A 25,909-nucleotide genomic window follows, 5' to 3' on the forward strand; every position below is an offset into this window, starting at 1 on the left:
CTCACTGTTGTGGCCTCTCCCGTTGCGGAGCGCAGGCTCAGCGGCCACGGCTCACGGGCCCAGCCGCTCTGCAGCATGCGGGATCCTCCCGGACCGGGACACGAACCCGTGTCCCCCGCATCGGCAGGCGGACTCTCAACCACTGCGCCACCAGGGAAGCCCCTCTTCTTTTTTTTAATAGATCTTTATTGGAGTATAATTGCTTCACAATACTGTATTAGTTCCTGTTGTACACCAAAGTGAATCAGCTGTATGCATACATATATCCCCTCCCTCTTGAGCCTCCCTCCCATCCTCCCTATCCCATCCCTCTAGGTCATCGCAAAGCACCGAGCTGATCTCCCTGTGGCCTGCTTTCTTCTATATCTATCTCTGTCTAAGCTCACTCCCTAGTCATCTCTTGTGGTCTTATGGCTTCAAATATTATCTATACATTCATAAGACTCCCAAGTTTACATGGCCAGGCTGAGACTTTTTTTTTTTTTTTAGGCCGTGCCATGCGGCATGCAGGATCTTAGCTCCCAGCCAGGGATCGAACCTGTGCCTCCTGCATTTGGAGTGTGGAGTCTTAACCACTGGACTGCCAGGGAAGTCCCCAGGCTGAGACTTTTTTTTTTTTTTTTTTTTTTTTTTTTTTTGCGGTACGCGGGCCTCTCACTGTTGTGGCCTCTCCCGTTGCGGAGCACAGGCTCCGGACGCGCAGGCTCAGCAGCCATGGCTCACGGGCCCAGCCGCTCCATGGCATGTGGGATCTTCCCACACCGGGGCGCGAACCCTCATCCCCTGCATCGGCAGGCGTACTCTCAACCACTGCGCCACCAGGGAAGCCCTGAGACTTTTTAATGTAACTATGTACTTGATATCTCAACTTGGAAAGTTTATTGGAATCTCACATTTAATATGTACAAAGTAAAGTTTTTTATTTCATCTCTCTCAACTCTTTCTCATTTTCTCCTTCATTTCAGTAATTAGAAGTACTGTTCTTGTAATAGTTCAGGCCCAAAACCTTGGTGTCATCTTTGAGTCCCCTCTTTCTCCCATTTAATTCATCAGCGAGTTCTGACAGCTCTACCATAATTAGAAAAAAACTCACTTCTTAATGTTTCCTCTACTTTTACAACCCACCACCTCCTGGGTCCTTATGCTCCATTATTTGGCACCTGGCTTATAACAAATCTCTTAAATGTATATCAGATTATATATATATATATCAGATCATGACACTGCTTTGCTTACTACCCTCCAGTGGTTTCTCATCTCGTAATAAAAACCATTCATTCTACTGGTTTGTGAGGCCTTACTTGAGTAGCCAGTGGCCCCACCCCCCACCAAGCCCTTATCATTTTATCTCCTCACTCTATTCCCACTGGCCTTTTTGCTTTTTCTCATAAACTCTAAAAATACTATGTTCTCAGGCCTTTTGCACTCACTATTTCCTATACCCACAATATTCTTCCCCTAGATCTCTGTATAGCTCATTCCTCATATCCTTTTGGTATCTCCTCAAACATTGGAGAAAGAGCCCTTTTCTGACCTATCTAAATTAACTTCCCCTTTTCCCTACTCCATTCTCCTTACTCTATTTTATTTTTCCTTATAGCAAATATCACCACCTGACATTTTACTAGAATATAAGTTCTAAGAGGATGGGGACTTTACTCATATGTAAAGCTTACTCATGTTTTCAGTGTCCACAACATGCCTGCTATATAGTAGCTACTCAAAAAATATTTATTAAATGAATGATCACATTGCTTGTGGTTTTAGGGCAAAATACACATATATGGTTGAAAAGTGAATAGGACAAAGTTAGCACCTGCGAAATGGCAAAATGGGAATACAGAAAGAGACTGGTTAATGACTTTGTTGAACTGAAGAAATAACACCTACACTGGAGATGTTCTACCTTTGGACCTGGTGTTATTGTTGGATGAAAAATACTGCCCCTCCCCCTCAGCTACTTTGAGTTCAGTTTTCTGTTTTTGCAGCCTATAAACATATTTCATACAGAACCATTTTAGTCCTAAATTACACTAAATTTTAAAATAACATGTTGGTTGAAGAAACTGTCTTATGTCCCTCCAATGTTGCAAATTAAAACAAGTCTTCTGAAACAAATGTCTCTGTAGTAGGAGTGCTAAAAATGTGTGTGCCCTGTCATCTAGTAACTCTGCCCTTAATTTATCCTTGAAGACTACTTCAAAAGAAGATAAAAAGCTATAGGTATAGAGATGTTCAATGCTACATTATTTATAAGAGTAAAAAGTAGGAAATAACTGATCATTGACTTGACATTTTATATGGCCTTGAAAATTGTTTAGAAACTTTATAAAGCCCAATATAATATGAAAAAATTGAAAGACCAAGTTGTATGTTAAATAGGCAAAACAAATCTAGACTGTTAGAAGTCAATATAGTGGTTACTTTTTTGGGAGAGGTAATAACTTGGAAGGGAGCCAAAGGGGGACTTCTGAGATGTTCTTTTTTTTTTGAAGTACAGTTGATTTACAGTGTTGTATTAGTTTCTGGTGTACAGCAAAGGGATTCAGATATGTATGTTTGTGTGTGTGTATATATATATATATATATATATATATATATATATATATTCTTTTTCAGATTCTTTTCCATTATAGTTTATTACAGGATATTGACTATAACTTCCTGTGCCGTACAGTAGGACCTTGTTGTTTATCTACTTTTTATATAGTAGTTTGTATCTGCTAATCCCAAACTCCTAATTTATCCCTCCTCCTGTGTTCTTTTTTTTAAAGGGAGCTATCACAGGGTGTGTATGTTTGTGACAGCTTACCCAAACTATATACTTACGATATGTGTACTTTTGTGTATGTACCTTATCCTTTAATAAAAGGTTTTAAAAAAGCCCAAAACTGTTATGGTCACAACTGTATAAAATATATACCCATGTAGACCAGGACATACATGAAAATGTTAAATGTGAGGTGATAGCACTTGTTTACAATTTCTTTGATGATTTTCTTATAGTCAGATAAGAAACAAATTTTTTACTTTTAAAAAATACTTTTAATTGTGAAAAATATACATATATGTTCATTATATATTTATTACAGCTTTATTGAGATATAATTTACATACCATACAATTCACCCATTTAGAGTTTATAATTTAGTGGTTTTAAGTTTATTCACAGAATAGTGCAACCATTACCACAGTCACTGTTACATTTTCATCACCCCAGAAAGAAACCCAATACCCATTAGCAGTCACTCCCCATTTTCCCCCAAACCTCTTCATTTTGTTGTTTATTTTTAAAATAAATTTATTTATTTATGTATTTTTGGCTGTGTTGGGTCTTCTTTGCTGCCCACGGGCTTTCTACTCTTCACTGTGGTGCATGGGCTTCTCATTGCGATGGCTTCTCTTGTTGCGGAGCACGGGCTCTAGGCGTGCGGGCTTCAGTAGTTGCAGTACGCAGGCTTGGTAGTTGTGGCTCACAGGCTTGGTTGCTCCATGGCATGTGGGATCTTCCCGGACCAGGGCTCGAACCTGTGTCCCCTGCACTGGCAGGCAGATTCTTAACCACGGTGCCACCAGTGAAGTCCTTGTTGTTTATTTTTAATAGCTTTTCCCTTCAGCTTTTTTTTCAATAAATTTATTCATTTGTTTTTATTTTTGGCTGTCTTGGGGTCTTCGTTGCTGCACGTGGGCTTTCTCTAGTTGCAGCGAGCGGGAGCTACTCTTCGTTGCAGTACGCGGGCTTCTCATTGTGATGGTTTCTCTCGTGGAGCACAGGGTCCAGGCAGGCGGGCTTCAGTAGTTGCGGCACGCGGGCTCAGTAGTTGTGGCTCGTGGGCTCTCTAGAGTGCAGGCTCAGTAGTTGTGGCGCACAGGCTTAGTTGCTCCACGGCATGTGGGAATTTCCCGGACCAGGGCTTGAACCCATGTCCCCTGCATTGGCAGGCAGATTCCACTGCGCCACCAGGGAAGCCCCCTTCAGCTTTTTATCTAAGTCACAGATGGGTTTTCTTCTTTGGAGTTCTGATTTCCTTCTTCTCTTGATTCAGTAAGTGGGTTGAGAGAGTGGAGTGAGTGGTATACTTAGAAAGGTGTTTCAATTTATTAGGAAATATTTCAGAATTAAAAAAAAATAAGGTATGTATTGGGTTCTTGCTAAATATTAGTCATTGTGTTAGGTTGCTTGCCTTAAAATGGTCCTGTGCATTTCAGGTAATACTCTACTCACAGCCTTCCAGTTTTATAGAAAAACGTGCCTCAGAAAACTGAGGTTCAGGCAGGTTAAGTAACTTGTCCATGTTCACACAGTGGTGGAAAGGCAGAGCCAGGGTTTAAACCTAGGGGGTTTTATTTTGTTGTTTTAATACATGTAAGAACTCTTTACTGAGTATGTTTACTAACCACAGAACATCTTAAAAGCTCCCAAATCTAGGACTTATGGAGGTAGTTAAATTATAGGATGCTGGCTAATGATGACACCAAGAGTCTAAAGACATGTGTTTGTTATTTTCCACTGGTACTTATGTAATTAAATAATGTGATCTACTTGAGTACTTTTGAGAAGAGGCTACAAATTTGTGCTTCTCTTTGTTGTATCTATGAACAGTTTTTTTTGTCTTTGGTTTCCCAATGATGATCTCTGGAAAAAGTGAAGGTGTTCAACCAGCACCTTGTATGAGGGGTTAGTACTACTTCTGCCTCTGTGAAAATGGAAAATAATCGCTCCTTCCTAAAAGTGAAGTTGCAAAAATACCCTTATTGCTGCAGGTGCTCTCAGTAGGTAATTTGGCAGGACTTGTTTAGTGTTAAATACTCTAGCAAGGGGTACATTTTAAAAGTTCTGCCTTTATGAGGATTACTTTAACAATTAATAGTTAAAAGCCCTGTTGAGTTATTTTCTAGTTGAGGTGAAGGATCCAGTGGGGTCATGTGTCTTTTGTAACCTGGTTTGCCATGACCAAAGATATGAATTCTTGATGGTGTGACTGTGAAGGGAAGAACTCTTTCTGTTCATCATAAACATTTCCTGAATTTTATTGCAAGGAAACTGAGGCCTTGGAGAGGTTAAAATATGTGACTAAGCTCACAACTAATGGCAGAGGTAGGCTAGTGTCTAGGTCTCCTGAATATCAGTCTGTAATACTTTGCATTAATAAACTAGTGTGTATAATTATAATTAAAAACCTTTCAAAGACTCTGCTTTATCCTTTACTCCATTTTAACCTGCAGACCCCAGATGAGGCTGAATTTATATGATCATATCATTACATAATTCTGTGAGTATTTTTTAGAATTATGGATATGATTATTTCTTTTGTAAAAGCATTTATTGTTTTCAGATTCTTATTTTAGAAAATACAGAAATACAGAAAAAGAAAAAATTAAATATGTGATAATTATGTATATCTGTAGAAATAATCAGATACATTAAAACACACACACACATACACCACTCTTCAGTGGAGCTAATGTACATTTTATGTCCCACCTTCTTCCTCTCAAGATAATTATTATTTACGTTCTCATCTAGTAATTTATACATCTAAGATTTCTAATTTCTTGTTTTGTTAATTTTTTTCTTTTTTGCTCCCCCCAACCCCCATAGATCTTGAGCCAGATGATTGTGCATCCATTTACATCTTTAATGTAGATCCACCTCCATCTACTTTAAACTCACCACTTTGCTTACCACATCATGGATTACCGTCTCACTCTTCTGTTTTGTCATCATCGTTTCAGCTCCAAGGTCACAAAAACTATGAAGGAACTTGTGAAATTCCTGAATCTAAATACAGCCCATTAGGTGGTCCCAAACCCTTTGAGTGCCCAAGTATTCAAATTACATCCATCTCTCCTAACTGTCATCAAGAAATTGATACTCATGAAGATGACCTACACATAAATGACCCAGAAAGGGAATATTTGGAAAGGCCTTCTAGAGATCATCTCTATCTTCCTCTTGAGCCATCCTACCGGGAGTCTTCCCTTAGTCCTAGTCCTGCCAGCAGCATCTCTTCTAGGAGCTGGTTCTCAGATGCGTCTTCTTGTGAATCTCTTTCACATATTTATGATGATGTGGATTCGGAGTTGAATGAAGCTGCTGCCCGATTTACTCTCGGATCCCCTCTGACTTCTCCTGGTGGCTCCCCAGGAGGCTGCCCTGGAGAAGAGTCCTGGAATCAACAGTATGGACTTGGACACTCCTTGTCACCTAGGCAATCTCCTTGCCACTCTCCTAGATCTAGTGTCACTGATGAGAATTGGCTGAGCCCCAGGCCAGCCTCAGGACCCTCATCAAGGCCTACTTCCCCTTGTGGGAAACGGCGGCACTCTAGTGCTGAGGTTTGTTATGCTGGGTCCCTTTCGCCTCATCACTCACCTGTTCCTTCTCCTGGTCACTCCCCCAGGGGAAGTGTAACAGAAGATACCTGGCTCAATGCTTCTGTTCAGGGTGGATCAGGCCTTGGCCCTGCACTTTTTCCATTTCAGTACTGTGTAGAGACTGATATTCCTCTGAAAACAAGGAAGACTTCTGAAGATCAAGCTACCGTACTACCAGGAAAATTAGAGCTCTGTTCAGATGACCAAGGGAATCTTTCACCATCCCGGGAAACTTCAATAGATGATGGCCTTGGATCTCAGTATCCTTTAAAGAAAGATTCATCTGGTGACCAATTTCTTTCAGTTCCTTCACCCTTTACCTGGAGCAAACCAAAGCCTGGTCACACCCCTATATTTCGGTGAGTTGATGGAAATAGATGATGGTCATTTTTCATGTTTATGTGTTACTGGTGGCATGTAACTACATTATCTGTATAGAATTATTTGACAGTTTTTCTTCCTCCTCCTTTTTTTTTCTTCAGTTTCTTGCAGACAAAGTCCACATTTATTTTCCTTTTAGTCTTAAAAGTGTCTTTAGATAGGCTAAAGTTATAATTTTCAAAGTGTATAATGAATTGCAGATAATAGCAAATTAATTACATTTAAGAATCCCTAGAAGGAATTTTCTTATCCACAAAAGCTTCTTGTAAAAGATTGATTATAGTATAAGTTAAATTACTAATAAAACCACTTGGGGGGCTTCCCTGGTGGCGCAGTGGTTGGGAGTCCGCCTGCCGATGCAGGGGACATGGGTTCGTGCCCCGGTCTGGGAGGATCCCACATGCCACGGAGTGGCTGGGCCCATGAGCCATGGCCGCTGAGCCTGCGTGTCCGGAGCCTGTGCTCCGCCGCGGGAGAGGCCACAGCAGTGAGAGGCCCGCGTACTGCAAAAAAAAAAAAAAAAAAAAAAAAAACCACTTGGGAATAGGCTTTTTATATTTTTAAGAACTCAATATACAAGTGAAATTTGCTTTTTATATTTGTAGCAAGTGGTTTTTCCCATAATTTTTTTTGTCTTTTCACTTTATAAGTTTGTGATTTTTTTGTTGTTGTAGAGGAATTTTTAAATTTTATATATTCAGGTTTGTCTTTTCCTTCACGGCTTTTGGATTTTATGTTATATTTGAAAGCCTACCCCACTCTAAAGTAACTACAAATAAAAAAATCTAACTTTCACGAGTTTCTAACAAAATTTTTATGTATAATTTTTATAATATATGTATGTAACATATGTAGTATTTGTATTTATAAATTATATATATATATAAAATTTTTTTTTTTTTGAATCGTGAGTCCGGCTAAGGACTGGAGTGAAGACTATTGTAATGACTTTATTTTCTAAATGGCTTATCAGTTACCACAATGCCATTTATAGAATCAATCTAGTCTATAATTGATTAGAAAAGACAACTTACCATGTATTAAATCCCCACATGGGGTTGGGTCTGTTTACTTTTCTTAAAAATTTTTTTTGTTGGTATGAATGTTTATTTCTGGATCTAGATCTTTAGAAAAATGTAATGTGGAATTATGGTAGTGAAGATTCCTTTGAGCCCATCACTCTGCATCTGAAAATTATCTTAATCTTTTTAGGGGTTTGCTTGAACAAGTGCAGAAACTCGCTGAGAGTTGATGAAGTTGAGTTGTTGCTTCAGACTAATAAAAATTAATACCTTTGAGCTTCAGAGTAGCTGGTAAAGCTAGGCTGAGGACATTCAAGGAAGTAATGAAATGATTTAGGAATTTACTGTAGGCATGATAGCATTTCAAAGGTAGAAGAGACCTTTAAAGTCCCATTTCACCAATCATTAAGAAGATATTACTTTCTAATACAAATCATTCTAGGTTTGGGTCCGTTAATATTTGACCTGTGGACGTAGAAGTTGTTTCTTTTCTAATGCCATATTTTCAATGCTAATATATCTAAATGAACCTCTTCCCTTTAAGCTGTTTAAATTTTGATTGTTTTTGTAATTATATACACATATTTGAGAAAGTTACAGTTTATGAAATGTTAGAATTTATCCTTTTAAAAAATATATATACGAAACTAAAAAGTAGATAAAATTGATTTTATTCTTCAGGTTAAAGAATTATTTCTTAAACACCCACCATATCCAGTGTTATAACTTATTAAGTGATGTTTTGTTTTTTTTATTTTTTGAATACTTTGCTTCAATGATCATGGGAAGAAATGTTGGTGCAAGTAATTTGAATCATTGCTTGACAATACTAGCGTGGTGAAATGCATCTTTGTGTGTTTTGTTTATAGCACGTCTTCATTACCTCCACTAGACTGGCCTTTACCAACTCATTTTGGACAATATGAACTGAAAATAGAAGTGCAACCTAAAACTCATCATCGAGCCCATTATGAAACTGAAGGTAGCCGAGGAGCAGTGAAAGCGTCTACTGGGGGACATCCTGTTGTGAAGGTATGAGATTTTGGGGGTGTTTCTGCAGATACCATACATCTGTTAATGATATGGTCTATTCAGTCAGGTACTGCTGAGCCCGAAGAGAGAAAATTTTCAAACCTAGAAAGCTTACATTGAGGTTTTGTGTCCTTGTTGATATAGCAGCACTTCCGCATTGAGGTTTTTTTTTTTGCTAGGCTAAAAGATATTCTTCCTGGACTGACTCTCCAGCTGGTGAAACTCTGGGGAAAGATTATAATGGTCAAATAGTTGTTTTTCTGATCTAAAAAAGAAAAAATTGTGTTATGTTTATAAGTACAATACAAGCTTGTTTAAAGTCCAAATAATACAGAAAAGTAGAAAGAATAAAGCAATAAAATACCTAAAATCTAACCCCCTCAGAAATAAGCAGTTGTTAACATTTGATTAACATTCCAGATAATTCTCTATGTGTATGTTTAGTGGAAGACTAGCTGGATGACTAGAAAAATGCATGGACTTTTTTTAAGGATAAGATTATGTTGAACATCTTTGTAATTAATTTTTATTTGAATTTATTAGAAAATTAAAGTGAAATTATTATAATTATATAATATTCGAGTGTATAAAATATAATATGTAAGTTTTGACTCATAAGAATTGAATATTGGGCTTCCCTGGTGGCGCAGTGGTTGAGAGTCTGCCTGCCAATGCAGGGGACACGGGTTCGAGCCCTGGTCTGGGAAGATCCCACATGCTGCGGAACAACTAGGCCCGTGAGCCACAACTACTGAGCCTGCGCGTCTGGAGCCTGTGCTCCGCAACAAGAGAGGCCGCGATAGTGAGAGGCCCGCGCACCGCAATGAAGAGTGGCCCCTTCTCGCCGCAACTAGAGAAAGCCCTCGCACAGAAACGAAGACCGAACACAGCCAAAAATAAATAAATAAATAAAATTATTAAAAAAAAAAAGAATTGAATATTAACTTTAATTTTACTTGAATGAAACATTTAAAAAATGAAACAGAAATAAAACTATATGGGGGCTTCCCTGGTGGCTCAGTGGTTGAGAGTCCGCCTGCCGATGCAGGGGGCACGGGTTCGTGCCCCGGTCAGGAAAGATCCCACATGCCGCGGAGCGGCTAGGCCCGTGAGCCATGGCCGCTGAGCCTGCGCGTCCGGAGCCTGTGCTCAGCAACGGGAGAGGCCACAACAGTGAGAGGCCCACGTACACTACCCTCTACCTCCTGAATTTTGGTGCTTATATTATTCTTCCTTTCAGATCTATAGACATCTCCCTGCCTCATGTCCCACCACTCCTGTTATTTAGCTTAGTCCTATATGTGTAGATAGTTGGATTCAGTGATTACTACTAATTCTTTTTTATTTTTTCTTTTTCAAGTGTTTTTGTTTGTTTAAGGAGGGCTTTGGTTTCTATATTCCTTGCATTCTTTCATGATTGAGAATGTTTATTTGTTGCCTTTATATACTCAAACATCAGAATGGCTATGTATAATAATCTTGATACTCATTTTTTTCTCTCACTACTTGTCTTATGGCATTGGGTATTGTAGTGGAGAAATTAATTATATCTGAAGTAAATTTGAGCTAATACAGTTTATGGGCTATCATTTCCTATACCAGCCATGCTTTGTGATTTATTGTCATTATCTAAACATGTTTTATAGTTCTTAACAAGCAAACCTTTACATTTTAGGTGGGTTTTTAAATGACTTGTAGCAAGAAATGTCATTTCTAGAAAAAGAGATCAGATTTGTGGTTACCAGAGGCAGAGGGTTGGTGGGGGGGACTGGATGAGGGTAGTCAAAAGGTACAAACTTCCAGTTATAAGATAAATAAGTAGTGGGGATGTAATGTACAACATGGTAAATGTAGTTAACACTGTTGTATGGTATATTTGAAAGTTGCTAAGAGAGTAGTTCTCATCACAAGAAAAACCCCTCCCCCATATAACTGTATAAAGTCATGGATGTTAATTAAATTTTATCATGGTAATCAGTTTGCAGTATGTGTAAATCAAGTAATTACGCTGTATACCTTAAATTTACAGTGCTGTATGTCAATTATAGCTCAATAAAACTGAAAGAAAAAAGGTCAGGAAAACTCAACATAGGAATTTTACCCTTTGTTATCAGTTACAGTTTGCTCTTAATGACAGCTTAATTTCGGAGAAGGTTTCTTTGCTTCATTTCTTGTATCTTTTTTTCTTTTCTTTTTCAGAAAATTTTAAAATTTATTTTAAAATGTTTATTATTTATTTTATTTAATTTATTTACTTTTGGCTACGTTGTGTCTTAGTTGCAGCACGCGGGATCTTCATTGAGGCATGCAGGATCATTTGTTGTGGCATGCGGGCTCTTCATGGCTTCTCTAGCTGTGGCATGTGGGTTTTCTCTTCTCTAAGTGTAATTCTTTTTTTTTTTTTTTTTTTTTGCGGTACGCGGGCCTCTCACTGTTGTGGCCTCTCCCGTTGCAGAGCACAGGCTCCGGACGCGCAGGCCCAGCAGCCATGGCCCACGGGCCCAGCCGCTCCGCAGCATGTGGGATCTTCCCGGACCTGGGCACGAACCCGTGTCCCCTGCATCGGCAGGCGGACTCTCAACCACTGCGCCACCAGGGAAGCCCAAGTTTTCTCTTCTCTAGTTGTGACGCTCAGGCTGCAGGGCGCTTCGGCTCTGTAGTTGTGGTGCACGGGTTCCAGAGCTCGTGGGCCCTGTAGTTTGCTGCACACAGGCTCTAGTTGAGGTGCGCGAGCTCAGTAGTTGTGGCATGCGGGCTTAGTTGCCCCACGACATGTGGAATCTTAGTTCCCTGACCAGGGATCGAACCAGAGTCCCCTGCATTGTAAGGTGGATTCTTTACCCCTGGACCACCAGGGAAGCCCCCACCCCCATCTTTGTTTATAAATGGCTGCACCAAGCAGCTTGTGAGGTCTTAGTTCCCGGACCAGGGATTGAACCCAGGCTCTGACAGTGAAAGTGCAGAGTCCTAACCACTGAGACTGCCAGGGAATTCCCCATTTCTTGTATCTTTGTCTTTTGAAAGAAGTTATTTACAAGTGCTTAAATGAACAAAATCTTTTGGGAGTACAAGTGATTTGTTTCCACAGTATTCCTTTAATTAAAAACTGATTCCCTGCCAAAAAAACGGGGCTGGGGCGGGGGAATTCCCTGGCAGTCTGGTGGTTAGGACTCAGGTCCTTCCACTGCCAGGGCTCCCTGCTTAAAGGGAGACTAACACTTTGAATATTATCAGTGTTTTATATTCTCCTTGTGAGTGACTTATTTTTTTTCTAACTTGTTTCTTTAGAAATTATATCATTCATTATACTTGAAATTACTTAACCAGAGTATGTCTGGAGGTTGATGTTTCTTTTTCAGTCTTCCCCACTACCTCTGATGTTCCCTTTCAAATTGAGATTCTTCCTTCCTGCAAGAAAAATTTTCTACATTATGTATCTATATATTTCCTGTTCTATATGTTTTGTCTTTACTTCAGAGGCTCCAGTTACTATTCACATGTTGACTTCTTTGTCAGTCCTCCATATCTATGTTCTTTTCTCGGGATACTTTAATGTATTTTTTTTTTTAGTAAACCTATTTATTTATTTATTCCTTCCTTCCTTCCTTCCTCCCTCCCCCCCTCCCTCTCTCCCTTCCTTCCTTCCTTCCTGCATTGGGTCTTCGTTGCTGCCCGTGGGCTTTCTCTAGTTGCGGCACGTGGGGGATGCTCTTCGTTGCGGTGCGCAGGCTTCTTATTGCGGTGGCTTCTCTCGTGGAGCACGGGCTCTATGCATGCGGGCTTCTGTAGTTGTGGCTTGCGGGCTCTACAGCACAGGCTCAGTAGTTGTGGCCCACAGGCTTAGTTGCTCCGCGGCATGTGGGATATTCCCAGACCAGGGCTCGAACCCGTGTCCCCTGCATTGGCAGGCGGATTTTTTTTTTTTTTTTTTTTTTTGCGGTACTCGGGCCTTTCACTGTTGTGGCCTCTCCCGTTGCGAGCACAGACTCCAGATGCGCAGGATCAGTGGCCATGGCTCATGGGCCCAGCCACTCTGTGGCATGTGGGATCTTTCCAGACCGAGGCACGAACCCGTGTCCCCTGCATCGGCAGGCAGACTCTCAACCACTGCGCCACCAGGGAAGCCCCCTGCGACGGTGTTTTGTGTTTTGAATTTTAAATTGGTTCCTTGGCTCCACTTACCACTCATTTGATATTTTATCATTATATTTGGTCTCATGATTTATTGAATTTATATTCTTGAATCTTTTAGTGTGGAGCATTCACCAGCAGTCAATTTCTGTGTTCTGTTTCCTGTGTGTGTGTGTTGAGGGGAGGTTTTGTTTTCATTTTTATTGTATTTTCAACTGTCTTTTGCATAATTTCCTACTTTTTTCCTTAAATAAAAACAAAAACAAACCATGTATATTATGGTTGCCTAATTGCCTTGTCTTTTCCTCCCATTTTGTTTGAGAGTTTTGGTCTATAGCCTGAGGCGATTGGGGTAAAGAGGTAGAGAATTAGTTTAGGATAGGCCTTGTTGGGTTTGGCTCAAGAAAGTGAACAATATCATGTATGTGGCCCAGTCCCAGTATGTTAGTATGTATCATATTTTCATGAGTTTTGCTTGTTCCTCTTGTACAACACAGAGTTCTAGAAGATGTAAGCACTTCTGATCTTTTTTGCCTTTACCAAAGGCCCTGGAGCAGAATGCAGGATCTTTTCTTCGTGAGGCAGAGTTTTTCCTTGACTTGCCTCAGAGTTGCCTACTTAGAACTTTGATCTACTTTGCTACAAATTAGTTCGCATTCTCTGCTATTTTATTTTCCCACTTTATTACTTTTATTCCATTAATTTACTCTTTAATTTTATTTGCTCACTTTTCCTATTACCGTTCCTGGTGAGTGAAGGTATGGATTGGTTAGCAGCTCTGCCACACTGCATCAGAGTCTTCTGTTTCACAGTCCTCACCACCCCCTTGCCCTTTTGAAATTTATAGCTCAAAGTTGTTCTTTGTTTGGTTATTACTGGTAGATTTTTGGCTGTTTCCTACCCCCCCCCACATATACATTTTGTTTATTTTGTTAGGTATTAGGGGAAGAATATTGTGATACTACTTCATTTCATTGTCTTTATCCAGAAGTTCTTTTTCTTTTTCTAATATCAAGAGGAAAATAAGCATTATATGATGAGAGCAGGTCATGCCAAATTGAAAAAGAAACATTCCTGATTGTACATACTCTACCACACTTGCAGAGCTGTATGCTTTGTATGGAACACTCTATTTGTGCATGCCCACTTCTGAGATCACATTTTTTCCACCAGCAGAGGTGGCCCCTCTCTAGGAACTAAGAAGAATATTTGTAAGATTTCTACACTATTCTGAGAATTTTTTTTTTAATTTTTAAATTTTATTTTACTTTTTTTAAACAGCAGGTCCTTCTTAGTCATCAGTTTTATAACATCAGTGTATACATGTCAATCCCAATCGCCCAATTCATTCACCACCACCACCACCCCACCACCACTTCCCCCCTTGGTGTCCATACGTTTGTTCTCTACATCTGTGTCTCAATTTCTGCCCTGCAAACTGGTTCATCTGTACCATTTTTCTAGGTTCCACATATATGCGTTAATATACAATATTTGTTTTTTTCATTCTGACTTACTTCATTCTGTATGAGAGTCTCTAGATCCATCCACGTCTCAACAAATGACCCAGTTTTGTTCCTTTTTATGGCTGAGTAATATTCCATTGTATATATGTACCACATCTGCTTTATCCATTCGTCTGTTGATGGGCATTTAGGTTGCTTCCATGTCCTAGCTATTGTAAATAGTGCTGCAATGAACATTGGGGTGCATGCGTCTTTTTGAATTATGGTTTTCTCTGGGTATATGCCCAGTAGTGGGATTGCTGGGTCATATGGTAATTCTATTTTTAGTTTTTTAAGGAACCTCCATACTGTTCTCCATAGTGGCTGTATCAATTTACATTCCCACCGACAGTGCAAGAGGGTTCCCTTTTCTCCACACCCTCTCCAGCATTTGTTGTTTGTAGATTTTCTGATGATGCCCATTCTAACTGGTGTGAGGTGATACATCATTGTAGTTTTGATTTGCATTTCTCTAATAATTAGTGATGTTGAGCAGCATTTCATGTACTTCTTGGCCATCTGTATGTCTTCTTTGGAGAAATGTCTATTTAGGTCTTCTGCCAATTTTTAGATTGGGTTGTTTGTTTTTTTAATATTGAGCTTCATGAGCTGTTTATATAGTTTGGAAATTAATTCTTTGTCCGTTGATTCATTTTCAAATATTTTCTCCCATTCTGAGGGTTGTCTTTTCGTCTTGTTTATGGTTTCCTTTGCTGTGCAAAAGCTTTTAAGTTTCATTAGGTCCCATTTGTTTATTTTTGTTTCCATTACTCTAGGAGGTGGATCAAAAAACATCTTGCTGTGATTTATGTCAGAGAGTGTTCTTCCTATGTTTTCCTCTAAGAGTTTTATAGTGTCCGGTCTTACATTTAGGTCTAGAATCCATATTGAGTTTAGTTTTGTGTGTGGTGTTAGGGAGTGTTCTAATTTCATTCTTTTACATGTAGCTGTCCAGTTTTCCCAGCACCACTTATTGAAGAGACTGTCTTTTCTCTATTGTATATCCTTGCCTCCTTTGTCATAGATTAGTTGACCGTAGGTGCGTGGGTTTATCTCTGGGCTTTCTATCTTGTTCCATTGATCTGTGTTTCTGTTTTTGTGCCAGTACCCTATTGTCTTGATTACTGTAGCTTTGTAGTATAGTCTGAAGTCAGGGAGTCTTATTCCTCCCACTCTGTCTTTTTCCCTCAATACTGCTTTGGCTATTTGGGGTCTTTTGTGTCTCCATACAAATTTTAAGATTTTTTGTTCTAGTTCCGTAAAACATGCCATTGGTAATTTGATAGGGATTGCATTGAATCTGTAGATTGCTTTGGGTAGTATAGTCATTTTCACAATATTGATTCTTCCAATCCAAGAATATGGTATATCTCTCCATCTGTTGGTATCATGTTTAATTTCTTTCATCAGTTTCTTATAGTTTTCAACATACAGGTCTTTTGTCTACCTAGGTAGGTTTATTCCTAGGTATTTTATTCTTTTTGTTGCAGTGGTAAATGGGAGTGTTTCCTTAATTTCTCTTTCAAATTTTTCATCATTAGTGTATAGGAATTCAAGAGATTTCTGTGCATTAATTTTGTATCCTGCAACTTTACCAGATTCATTGATGAGCTCTAGTAGTTTTCTGGTAGCATCTTTAGGATTCTGTATGTATAGTATCATGTATCATGATACATGTATCATGTATCATGTCATCTGCAAACAGTGACAGTTTTACTTCTTCTTTTCCAATCTGTATTCCTTTTATTTCTTTTTCTTCTCTGATTGCCATGGCTAGAACTTCCAAAACTATGCTGAATAATAGTGGTGAGAGTGGACATCCTTGTCTTGTTCCTGATCTTAAGGAAGTGCTTTCAGTTTTTCACCACTGAGAATGATGTTTGCTGTGGGTTTGTCGTATATGGCCTTTATCGTGTTGAGGTAGGTTCCCTCTTTGCCTGCTTTCTGGAGAGTTTTTATCATAAATGGGTGTTGAATTTTGTCGAAAGCTTTTTTCTGCATCTATTGAGATGATCATATGGTTTTTATTCTTCAGTTTGTTAATATGGTGTATCGCATTGATTGATTTACGTATATTGAAGAATCCTTGCATCCCTGGGATAAATCCCACTTGATCATGGTGTATGATCCTTTTAATGTGTTGTTGGATTCTGTTTGCTAGTATTTTGTTGAGGATTTTTGCATCTATATTCATCAGTGATACTGGTCTGTAATTTTCTTTTTTTGTAGTATCTTTGTCTGGTTTTGATATCAGGGTGATGGTGGTCTCATAGAATGATTTGGGAGTGTTCCTTCCTCTGCAATTCTTTGGAAGAGTTTGAGAAGGATTAGTGTTAGCTCTTCTCTAAATGTTTGATAGAATTCACCTGTGAGTCCATCTGGTCCTGGACTTTTGTTTGTTGGAAGAGTTTTCATCACAGTTTCAATTTCATTACCTGTGATTGGTCTGTTCATATTTTCTGTTTCTTCCTGGTTCAGTCTTGCAAGATTATACCTTTCTAAGAATTTGTCTATTTCTTCCAGGTTGTCCATTTTATTGGCATAGAGTTGCTTGTAGTAGTCTCTTAAGATGCTTTGTATTTCTGCAGTGTCTGTTGTAACTTCTCCTTTTTCTTATCTAATTTTATTGATTTGAGTCCTCTCCCTCTTTTTCTTGATGATTCTGGCTAATGGTGTATCAATTTTGTTTATCTTCTAAAGAACCAGCTTTTCGTTTTATTGATATTTGCTATTGTTTTCTTTGTTTCTGTTTCATTTATTTCTGCTCTGATCTTTATGATTTCTTTCCTTCTGCTAACTTTGGGTTTTGTTTGTTCTTCTTTCTCTAGTTCCTTTAGGTGTAAGGTTAGATTGTTTATTTGAGATTTTTCTTGTTTCTTGAGGTAGGCTTGTATAGCTATAAACTTCCCTCTTAGAACTGCTTTTGCTGCATCCCATAGGTTTTGGACCATCGTGTTTTCATTGTCATTTGTCTCTAGGTATTTTTTGATTTCCTCTTGATTTCTTCAGTGATTTCTTTGTTACTTAGTAACGTATTGTTTAGCCTCCTTGTGTTTGTGTTCTTTTACGTTTTTTTCCCTGTAATTCATTTCTAATCTCATAGCGTTGTGGTCAGAAAAGATGCTTGATATGATTTCAAGTTTCTTAAATTTACTGAGGCCTGATTTGTGACCCAAGATGTGATCTATCCTGGAGAATGTTCTGTGCACACTTGAGAAGAAAGTGTAATCTGCTGTTTTTGGATGGAATGTCCTATAAATATCAATGAAATCTATCTGGTCTATTGTGTCATTTAAAGCTTCTGTTTCTTTATTTATTTTCATTTTGTATGATCTGTCCATTGGTGTAAGTGAGGTGTTAAAGTCTGCCACTATTATTGTGTTACTGTTGATTTCCTCTTTTATAGCTTTTAGCAGTTGCCTTATGTATTGAGGTGCTCCTGTGTTGAGTGCATATATATTTATAATTGTTATATCTTCTTGGATTGATCCCTTCATCATTATGTAGTGTCCTTCCTTGTCTCTTGTAACATTCTTTATTTTAAAGTCTGTTTTATCTGATATGAGTATTGCTACTCCGGCTTTCTTTTGATTTCCATTTGCATGGAATATCTTTTTCCATCCCCTCACTTTTGGTCTGAATGTGTCCCTAGGTCTGAAGTGGGTCTCTTGTAGACAGCTTATAGATGGGTCTTGTTTTTGTATCCATTCAGCAAGCCTGTGTCTTTTGGTTGGAGCATTTAGTCCATTCACATTTAAGGTAATTATCGATATGCATTTTCCTATGACCATTTTCTTAATTGTTTTGGGTTTGTTTTTGTAGGTCCTTTTCTTCTCTTGTGTTTCCCACTTAGAGAAGTTCCTTCACCATTAGTTGTAGAGCTGTTTTGGTGGTGCTGAATTCTGTTATCTTTTGCTTGTCTGTAAAGCTTCTGATTTCTCCATCAAATCTGAATGAGATCCTTGCTGGGTAGAGTAATCTTGGTTGTAGGTTCTTCCCTTTCATCACTTTAACTATATCATGCCATTCCCTTCTGGCTTGTAGAGTTTCTGCTGAGAAATCAGCTGTTAACCTTATGGGAGTTCCCTTATCTGTTATTTGTCATTTTTCCCTTGCTGCTTTCAATAACTTTTCTTTGTCTTTAATTTTTGCCAATTTGATTACTGTGTGTCTCGGCGTGTTTCTCCTTGGGTTTATCCTGTATGAGACCCTCTGTGCTTCCTGAACTTGGGTGGCTATTTCCTTTCCCATGTTAGGGAAGTTTTTAACTATAATCTCTTCAGATATTTTCTTTGGTCCTTTCTCTTTCTGTCCTCCTTCTGGGACCCTTGTAATGCAAATGTTGCGTTTAATGTTGTCCCATAGGTCTCTTAGGCTGTCTTCATTTTTTTTCATTCTTTTCTTTATTCTGTTCCACAGCAATGAATTCCACCATTCTGTCCTCCAGGTCACTTATCCATTCTTCTGCCTCAGTTATTCTGCTATTGATTCCTTCTAGTGTAGCTTTCATTTCAGTTATTGTATTGTTCATCTCTGTTTGTTTGTTCTTTAATTCTTCTAGGTCTTTGTTAAACATTTCTTGCATCTTCTCAATCTTTGCCTCCATTCTTTTTCCGAGGTCCTGGATCATCTTCACTATCATTCTTCTGAAATCTTTTTCTGGAAGGTTGCCTATCTCCACTTCATTTAGTTGTTTTTCTGGGGTTTTATCTTGTTCCTTCATCTGGTACATAGCCCTCTGCCTTTTCATCTTGTCTATCTTTCTGTGAATGTGGTTTTTGTTCCACAGGCCGCATGATTGTAGTTCTTCTTGCTTCTGCTGTCTGCCCTCTGGTGGATGAGGCTATCTAAGAGGCTTGTGTAAGTTTACTGATGGTAGGGACTGGATGTTCTGAGAATTTTTTAATATTCAGAAAGAGAAAGAGGATGACACCAATTGCCATTCCAGACCAATCTGACCATTACACATAAGAGTGGTGTGCTTGGTTCTCAAGCCTGGGAAAAATGCCTTGATTTTTTTCTGTATGTGCAGACTTTTAAAAAATGTTTTACTGCTGTATGGGAATGCATCATTAAAGTACACAAATATTAACATGTATAGCTCAATGAATTTTTCATACACACACAGACACACGCACACACATACTCACGCACACGTAAAACTACAAACAGGTTAAGATATAGAATGTTTTAAGCACCCCAGAAGACTCCCTTGTGCCCTTCCCAGTTTATATCTTCCAACCAAAGGTAACTGTGCTTCTGACCATTTATTATCATTGATTAGTTTTTTTATTCATGAGTTGCTAATAAATGGACTCATACAAAATGTTCTGTTTTCTGTCTAGCTTCATTTATTCAACACAGGAGCGTGAAATTCATCCAGTTTGAGTTTTTTTGTAGTTTGAAAAAAATTGCTGTATAATATTCCATCGTATGAATTTACTACAATTTCTTTACCTGTCGTTCTGTTCATTGACACTTGGTTTATGTCCAGTTTTCATATATCATGAGTAAAGCTGTTGTATGCTTTTTTTCACACATATCTTTTGATGGACGAAGCATTCACATGTTTTTGGTATATGTTTATATGTCTCAGAGTGCAATTGCTGGTTTTTTAAAGGAGCTGTACCAGTTTTTACTTCTGACCAGCCATATATGAAAGTTCCAGGTACTCTACATCCTCACCAATAATACCAGCACTTGGTTCTTGTCTTTTAATTTTACCCATTCTGACAGGGATGTGGAGGTATCACACTGGTTTTAAATTGTTGTTTCTTTCTTTTTTTTTTTTAAATTGTTGTTTCTTGATAACCAGTGATGTTGAACATCTTTTCATATGTTTATCAGACATTTGGCTGTCCTTTTTGTGAAGTGTCTGTTCACATCTCTTGACCAATTTTTAAATTGTCTCTTTTTCTTATTGATTCGTAGGAGTTTTTAATATTTGGATATAAGTCCTTTGTCAGATATATGTATGGCAAATGACATTTCTTTTCCTAGTCTGTTGCTTGCTTTTTCACTTTCTTAATTGTGTCTTTTGATAAATGGAAGTTTTTAATGAACTCCAAATTATCAGTCTTGTTTTCCATGGAAAGTGCTTTCATACCTTTTGAAGAATCTTTGCTTGCTCCAAGGTTATGAAGATAGTTTCCTGTGTTTTATTCTGGAAGCTTTATTACTTTACCTTTTACATATAGGTCTGTGATCTATCTCAAATTAATTTTTGTATATGAATTAAAGGTAAAGATTAAGATACATTTTGTTTTCTTATGGATAGAAGTTGATCCAGTACCATTATTGAAAAGCCCATCATTTTTCTACTCTATGACATTGGTGCCTTTGTCATAAATCAGGTGCCCAGCTGTATATCTGTGGCTCTCTTCCCTAACTCTTCATTCTGTGCCATTGGACTATTTGTTCTGTCTTAGTACCATTACTACATTGCATTAATTACAATTTCTTTATAGTAAATCTTGATATTTGATAGTGTGGGTCTTTTTTTAGGATTGTATTGGTTATTCCAGGTCCTTTGCATTTCTGTATGAATTGTAGAGTCAGCTTGTCAATCTCTACCCACCACACCCCCAAAATTAAAAAAAAAACCTGCTGGGATTTTGATTAAGATTATCCAATGGTTAGTACTCAGCGCTTTCACTGCAGAGGGCCTGGGTTCAGTCCCTGATGAAGGAACTAAGATCCCACGAGCCTCATGGCGGTGGCCCAAAAAAAAAAAAGATTATCTAAGAGTTTTATAGTTAAAATCATACATTTAGGTCTTTTCTCCATTTGAGTTAATTTTTGTATATGGTGTTAGGTAAGGGTCCAGCTTTATTCTTTTGCATGTAGTTACCCAGTTTTCTCAGCATCATTTGTTGAAAAGACTCTCCTGTCCTCATTGAATAGTCTTAACATTGTTGTTAAAAATCATCCCTGGCAGTCCAGTGGTTAGGACTTGGCACTTGCACTGCCAGGGCCCAGGTTCAATCCCTGATCAGGGAACTAAGATCACTGTGTGGTACAGTCAAAACCAAAACAAAACAAAACAAAAACCTTTGACCATATGTGCAAGGGTTTATTTCTAGGCTCTCTATTCTGTCCCATTGGTCTCTGTGTCTGTCTATGCTAGTTCCACAGTGTTTTGATTGCGGTAGCTTTGTAGTAAGCTTTGAAATCTGAAAGCATGGGTCTTCAGTTTTGTTCTTTTTTTTGAAGATTGTCTTGGCTATTCAGCGTCCCTTGAGATTCCATATGACTTTTAGGATGGATTTTTCTATTCCTCAAAAAATGTCTTTGAGATTTTTATGCAGACTGCATTGAATCTGTAGATTGCTTTAGGTAGTATTGACATGTTAACAATAATAAATCTTCCAGTCCATGAACATGGGATGTTTTTCCATTTATTCCTGTCTTCTTTAATTTTTTTCAGCAATGTTGTATAGTTTTCATTGTGTAAAACTGTAACCCCTTTGATTGAGTTAATTCCTAGGTATTTTATTCTTCTTGATGCTATTGTAAATGGAATTGTTTTCATAATTTCCTTTTCAGGTTGTTCACTGTTTGTGTGTAGAAATGCAACTGATTTTCATGTGTTGACTTTGTGTCCTGCTACTTTGTTGAATTCATTTATTATCTCTAGCAGTTTTTGTTTTTGTTTTGGTAGAATCATTAGGGTTTCCTTTGTTTTTTAAATTAATTAATTAATTTTTAGCTGTGTTGGGTCTTTGTTGCTGTGCACGGGCTTTCTCTAGTTGTGGTGAGCGGGGGTACTCTTCATCGTGCTGCGTGGGCTTCTCATTGTTGTGGCTTTCTCTTGTTGTGGAGCACAGGCTCTGGTGCACAGACTTCAGTAGTTGTGGCACGTGGGCTCAGTAGTTGTGGCTTGTGGGCTCTAGAGCTCAGGCTCAGTAGTTGTGGCGCACGGGCTTAGTTGCTCCACGGCATGTGGGATCTTCCCGGGCCAGGGCTCGAACCTGTGTCCCTTACATTGGTAGGCAGATTTTTAACCACTGTGCCACAAGGGAAGCCCAGGGTTTTCTATATATAAGATTATATCATCTAAGAACAGATAATTTTGCTTCTTCCTTTCCAATTTAGATACCTTTTATTTCTTTTTCTTGCCTAATTGCTCTGGCTAGAACTTCCAGTACTGTGTTGAAAAGAAGTGGTGAAAGCAAGCATCATTACTTGTTCCTGATCATAGAGGAAAAACTTTCAGTTTTTTTGAGTATGATGTTTGCTGTGGGGCTTCCTTCCTCCCTCCCTCCCTCCCTCCCTCCCTTCCTCCCTTCCTCCTATCCTCCCTCCCTCCCTCCTTCACCAGGTCTTAGTTGTGGCACGTGGGATCTTCATTGCCACATGTTTTTAGTTGTGGCATGTGGACTTCTTAGTTGCTGCATGCGAACTCATAGTTGCGGCATGCATGTGGGATCTAATTCCTCGACCAGAGATTGAACCTGAGCCTCCTGCATTGGAAGCATGGAGTCTTACCCATTGGACCACCAGGGAAGTCCCAAATGGGTTTTTCATATATGGCTTTTATTATTTTGAGATATTTTCCTTCTATTCCTACCTTATTGAGTGTTTTTATCATGAAAGGGTATTGAATTTTGCCAAATGCTTTTTCTGAACCAGTTGAGATAATCATGTGATTTTTTTTTTCCCTTCATTATGTTAATGTTGGTTTATTACATTGATTGATATTCATGTGTTGAACCATTCTTGCATTCTGGGAATAAATCCCACTTGGTCATGGTGTATAATTCTTCAAATATGCTGCAGAATTTGGTTTGCCAGTATTTTGTTGAGGATTTTTCATCAGTGCTCATAAGGGATATTGGTCTGTAGTTTTCTTGTATTGTCTTCGTCTGGCTTTGATATCAGGGTAATGCTGACTCCATGGAATGAGTTAGGAAGTGTTCCCTCCTCTTCAATTTATTTGAAGGTTTGAAGAAGATCGGTATTAGTTCTTCTTTAAATGTTTGGTTGAATTCACTGGGTCCAGGGCTTTGCTTTGTCAGGAAATTTTTTTTTTTTTTTTTTTTTTTTTTTGCTGTATTGGGTCTTCGTTTCTGCGCGCAGGCTTTCTTTAGTTGCAGCGAGTGGGGGTTACTCTTCGGTGTGGTGCATGGGCTTCTCATTGTGGTGGCTTCCCTTGTTGCGGAGCACGGGCTCTAGGCACCAGGGCTCAGTAGTTGTGGCACATGGGCTTAGTTGCTCCGAAGCATGTGGGATCCTCCCAGACCAGGGCTCAAACCCATGTCCCCGTATTGGCAGGCGTATTCTTAACCACTGTGCCACGACAGAAGCCCCTGTGAGGAGATTTCTAATTACCGGTTCCATCTTCTTACTAGTTAAAGGAATATTCAGATTGTCTGTTTCTTTGTGGTTTAGTTTTAAGGGTTTGTGTTTCTAGGAATTTGTCCACTTCATGTAGGTTATCCAGTTTGCTGGTATACAGTTGTTCATAGTACTCTCTTATAATCCTTTCTTTAAAATAATTAATTAATTAATTTTATTTTTTTGGCTGCGTTGGGTCTTCGTTGTGCATGGGCTTTCTCTAGTTGCAGAGAGCGTGGGCTTCTCATTGCAGTGGCTTCTCTTGTTTCAGAGCACGGGCTCTAGGTGCACGGGCTTCAGTAGTTGGGCTTGCAGGCTCTAGAGCTCAGGCTTAGTAGTTGTGGTGCACAGGCTTAATTGCTCTGCAGCACCTGGGATTCTCCCAGACCAGGGCTCGAACCTGTGTCCCCTGCATTGGCAGGCAGATTCTTAACCACTGCGCCACCAGGGAAGCCCTAATCCTTTTTATTTCTGTAGAATTGGTAGTGTCGTTTCTAATTTTAGTAATTCAGGTATTTTCTCCTTTTTTCTTAGTCTGTTGAGCTAAAAGTTTGTCAATTTTGATCTTTTTAAAGAACCAACTTTTGGTTTCATTGATTTTTCTGTATTTTTCTGTTTCCTGTTTCATTTACCTCTGCTCTAATGTTTATTACTTTCTTCTGCTGGCTTTAGGTTTAGTTTGTTCTTTTTCTAGTTCCTTAAGTTGTAAAGTTTTGTTCACAACTAGAAATCATGTTCTCCCCCTTCCACAGGGCTTGCTCTTTTTTGTTTTTGTCTTTTTTATTGTCGTAAGCTGGTTTTTTTGTTGGTTTTTTTTTTTTTTTTTTTTTTTTTGCCAGGGATCAGCCTGAGGTATAAACTTAAGGTCTTCTCTGGTCTTTTTTGAGCCTTTCCCTGGCCATGGGTGATTATTTTCTAATTTTCCCCAGATATTCAGTTGTTTTTTAAATATCCTAGTCTTTAATGTGTGGCTTTTAGAAGGGGAAAAAGAAAACTGAGGTGTGGGTGTCACTACTATAAATCCCCTGGGGGACTTGCCTTGTGGCGCAGTGGTTAAGAATCCGCCTGCCAGTGCAGGGGACACGGGTTCAATCCCTGGTCTGGGGTGATCCCACATGCTGCGGAGCAACTAAGCCCATGTGCCACAACTCCTGAAGCCCATGTGCCTAGAGCCCATGCTCCACAACAAGAGAAGCCACTGCAATGAGAAACCCACGCACCACAACAAAGAGTAGCCCCTGCTCACCACAACCAGAGAAATCCCGTGTGCAGCAAAGAGGACCAAACGCAGCCAAAAAAAAATTTTTTTAAACTGAACCATACAGGCATTGTCTACTTCTTCCTTGTATTTTCTGTAATCTGATGAATTTATAGATGGAGAGTACAAAGTAGAAACTGAATGTCCTTTTATTATCAAATTGGGCTGATAGATGAAAAATATATATAATCTTATTTCTTTTTATACTTCATGGTTAGGGACTGTAGAATTATAGAGCACTGTTAAGAAACTTCTTCCAACTTCCTAGGGGGTTTTTTGGGTTTTACATACTCCACAATGTTTTTGTGTGGTGGGGGTAAAAAATTTCTGTAGTGCCTTAAGAATATACAAGCACAATAGAGAAATAGATGCAGTTTAAATTATTTTTAATTTTTATTTTTTTTAACATCTTTATTGGAGTATAATTGCTTTACAATGGTGTGTTTCTGCTGTATAACAAAGTGAATCAGCTATACATATACATATATCCCCATATCCCCTCCCTCTTGCATCTCCCTCCCACACTCCCTATCCCACCCATCTAGGTGGTCACAAAGCACCGAGCTGATCTCCCTGTGCTATGCAGCTGCTTCCCACTAGCTATCTGTTTTACATTTGGTAGTGTGTATATATATCCATGCCACTCTCTCACTTCGTCCCAGCTTACCCTTCCCCCTCCCCGTGTCCTCAAGTCCAAGTCCATTCTCTATGTCTGTGGCTTTATACCTGTCCTGCCCCTAGGTTCTTCAGAACCTTTTTTTTTTTTAGATTCCATATATATATGTTAGCATACGGTATTTGTTTTTCTCTTTCTGACTTACTTCACTCTGTATGACAGACTCTAGGTCCATCCACCTCACTACAAA

The 25,909-nt window shown here is 38.8% G+C and overlaps 1 protein-coding gene and 1 non-coding gene across 7 annotated transcripts in view; both read left to right on the forward strand.

Moving 5' to 3' along the window:
• NFATC3 (nuclear factor of activated T cells 3) overlaps positions 1–25,909 on the forward strand; it is a 129,824-nt gene that overhangs the window by 37,142 nt on the left and 66,773 nt on the right. For all 6 annotated transcript variants that reach the window (XR_004347023.1, XR_004347024.1, XM_032613967.1 and 3 more), the window contains exons 2-3: positions 5,603–6,737; positions 8,651–8,813. Coding sequence is in view for 4 of the 6 variants with exons in the window: in XM_032613967.1 (XP_032469858.1) it covers positions 5,603–6,737; positions 8,651–8,813 (1,298 nt within the window). In the remaining 2 variants the exon portion in view is untranslated. The remainder of the gene's footprint in view (positions 1–5,602; positions 6,738–8,650; positions 8,814–25,909) is intronic.
• TRNAA-UGC lies at positions 21,377–21,448 on the forward strand. Its single transcript has one exon. It is a non-coding gene; the product is annotated as a tRNA-Ala (tRNA).

This window comes from Phocoena sinus, chromosome 19 (genome assembly GCF_008692025.1).
Source record: "Phocoena sinus isolate mPhoSin1 chromosome 19, mPhoSin1.pri, whole genome shotgun sequence".
Lineage (NCBI taxonomy): Eukaryota > Metazoa > Chordata > Mammalia > Artiodactyla > Phocoenidae > Phocoena > Phocoena sinus.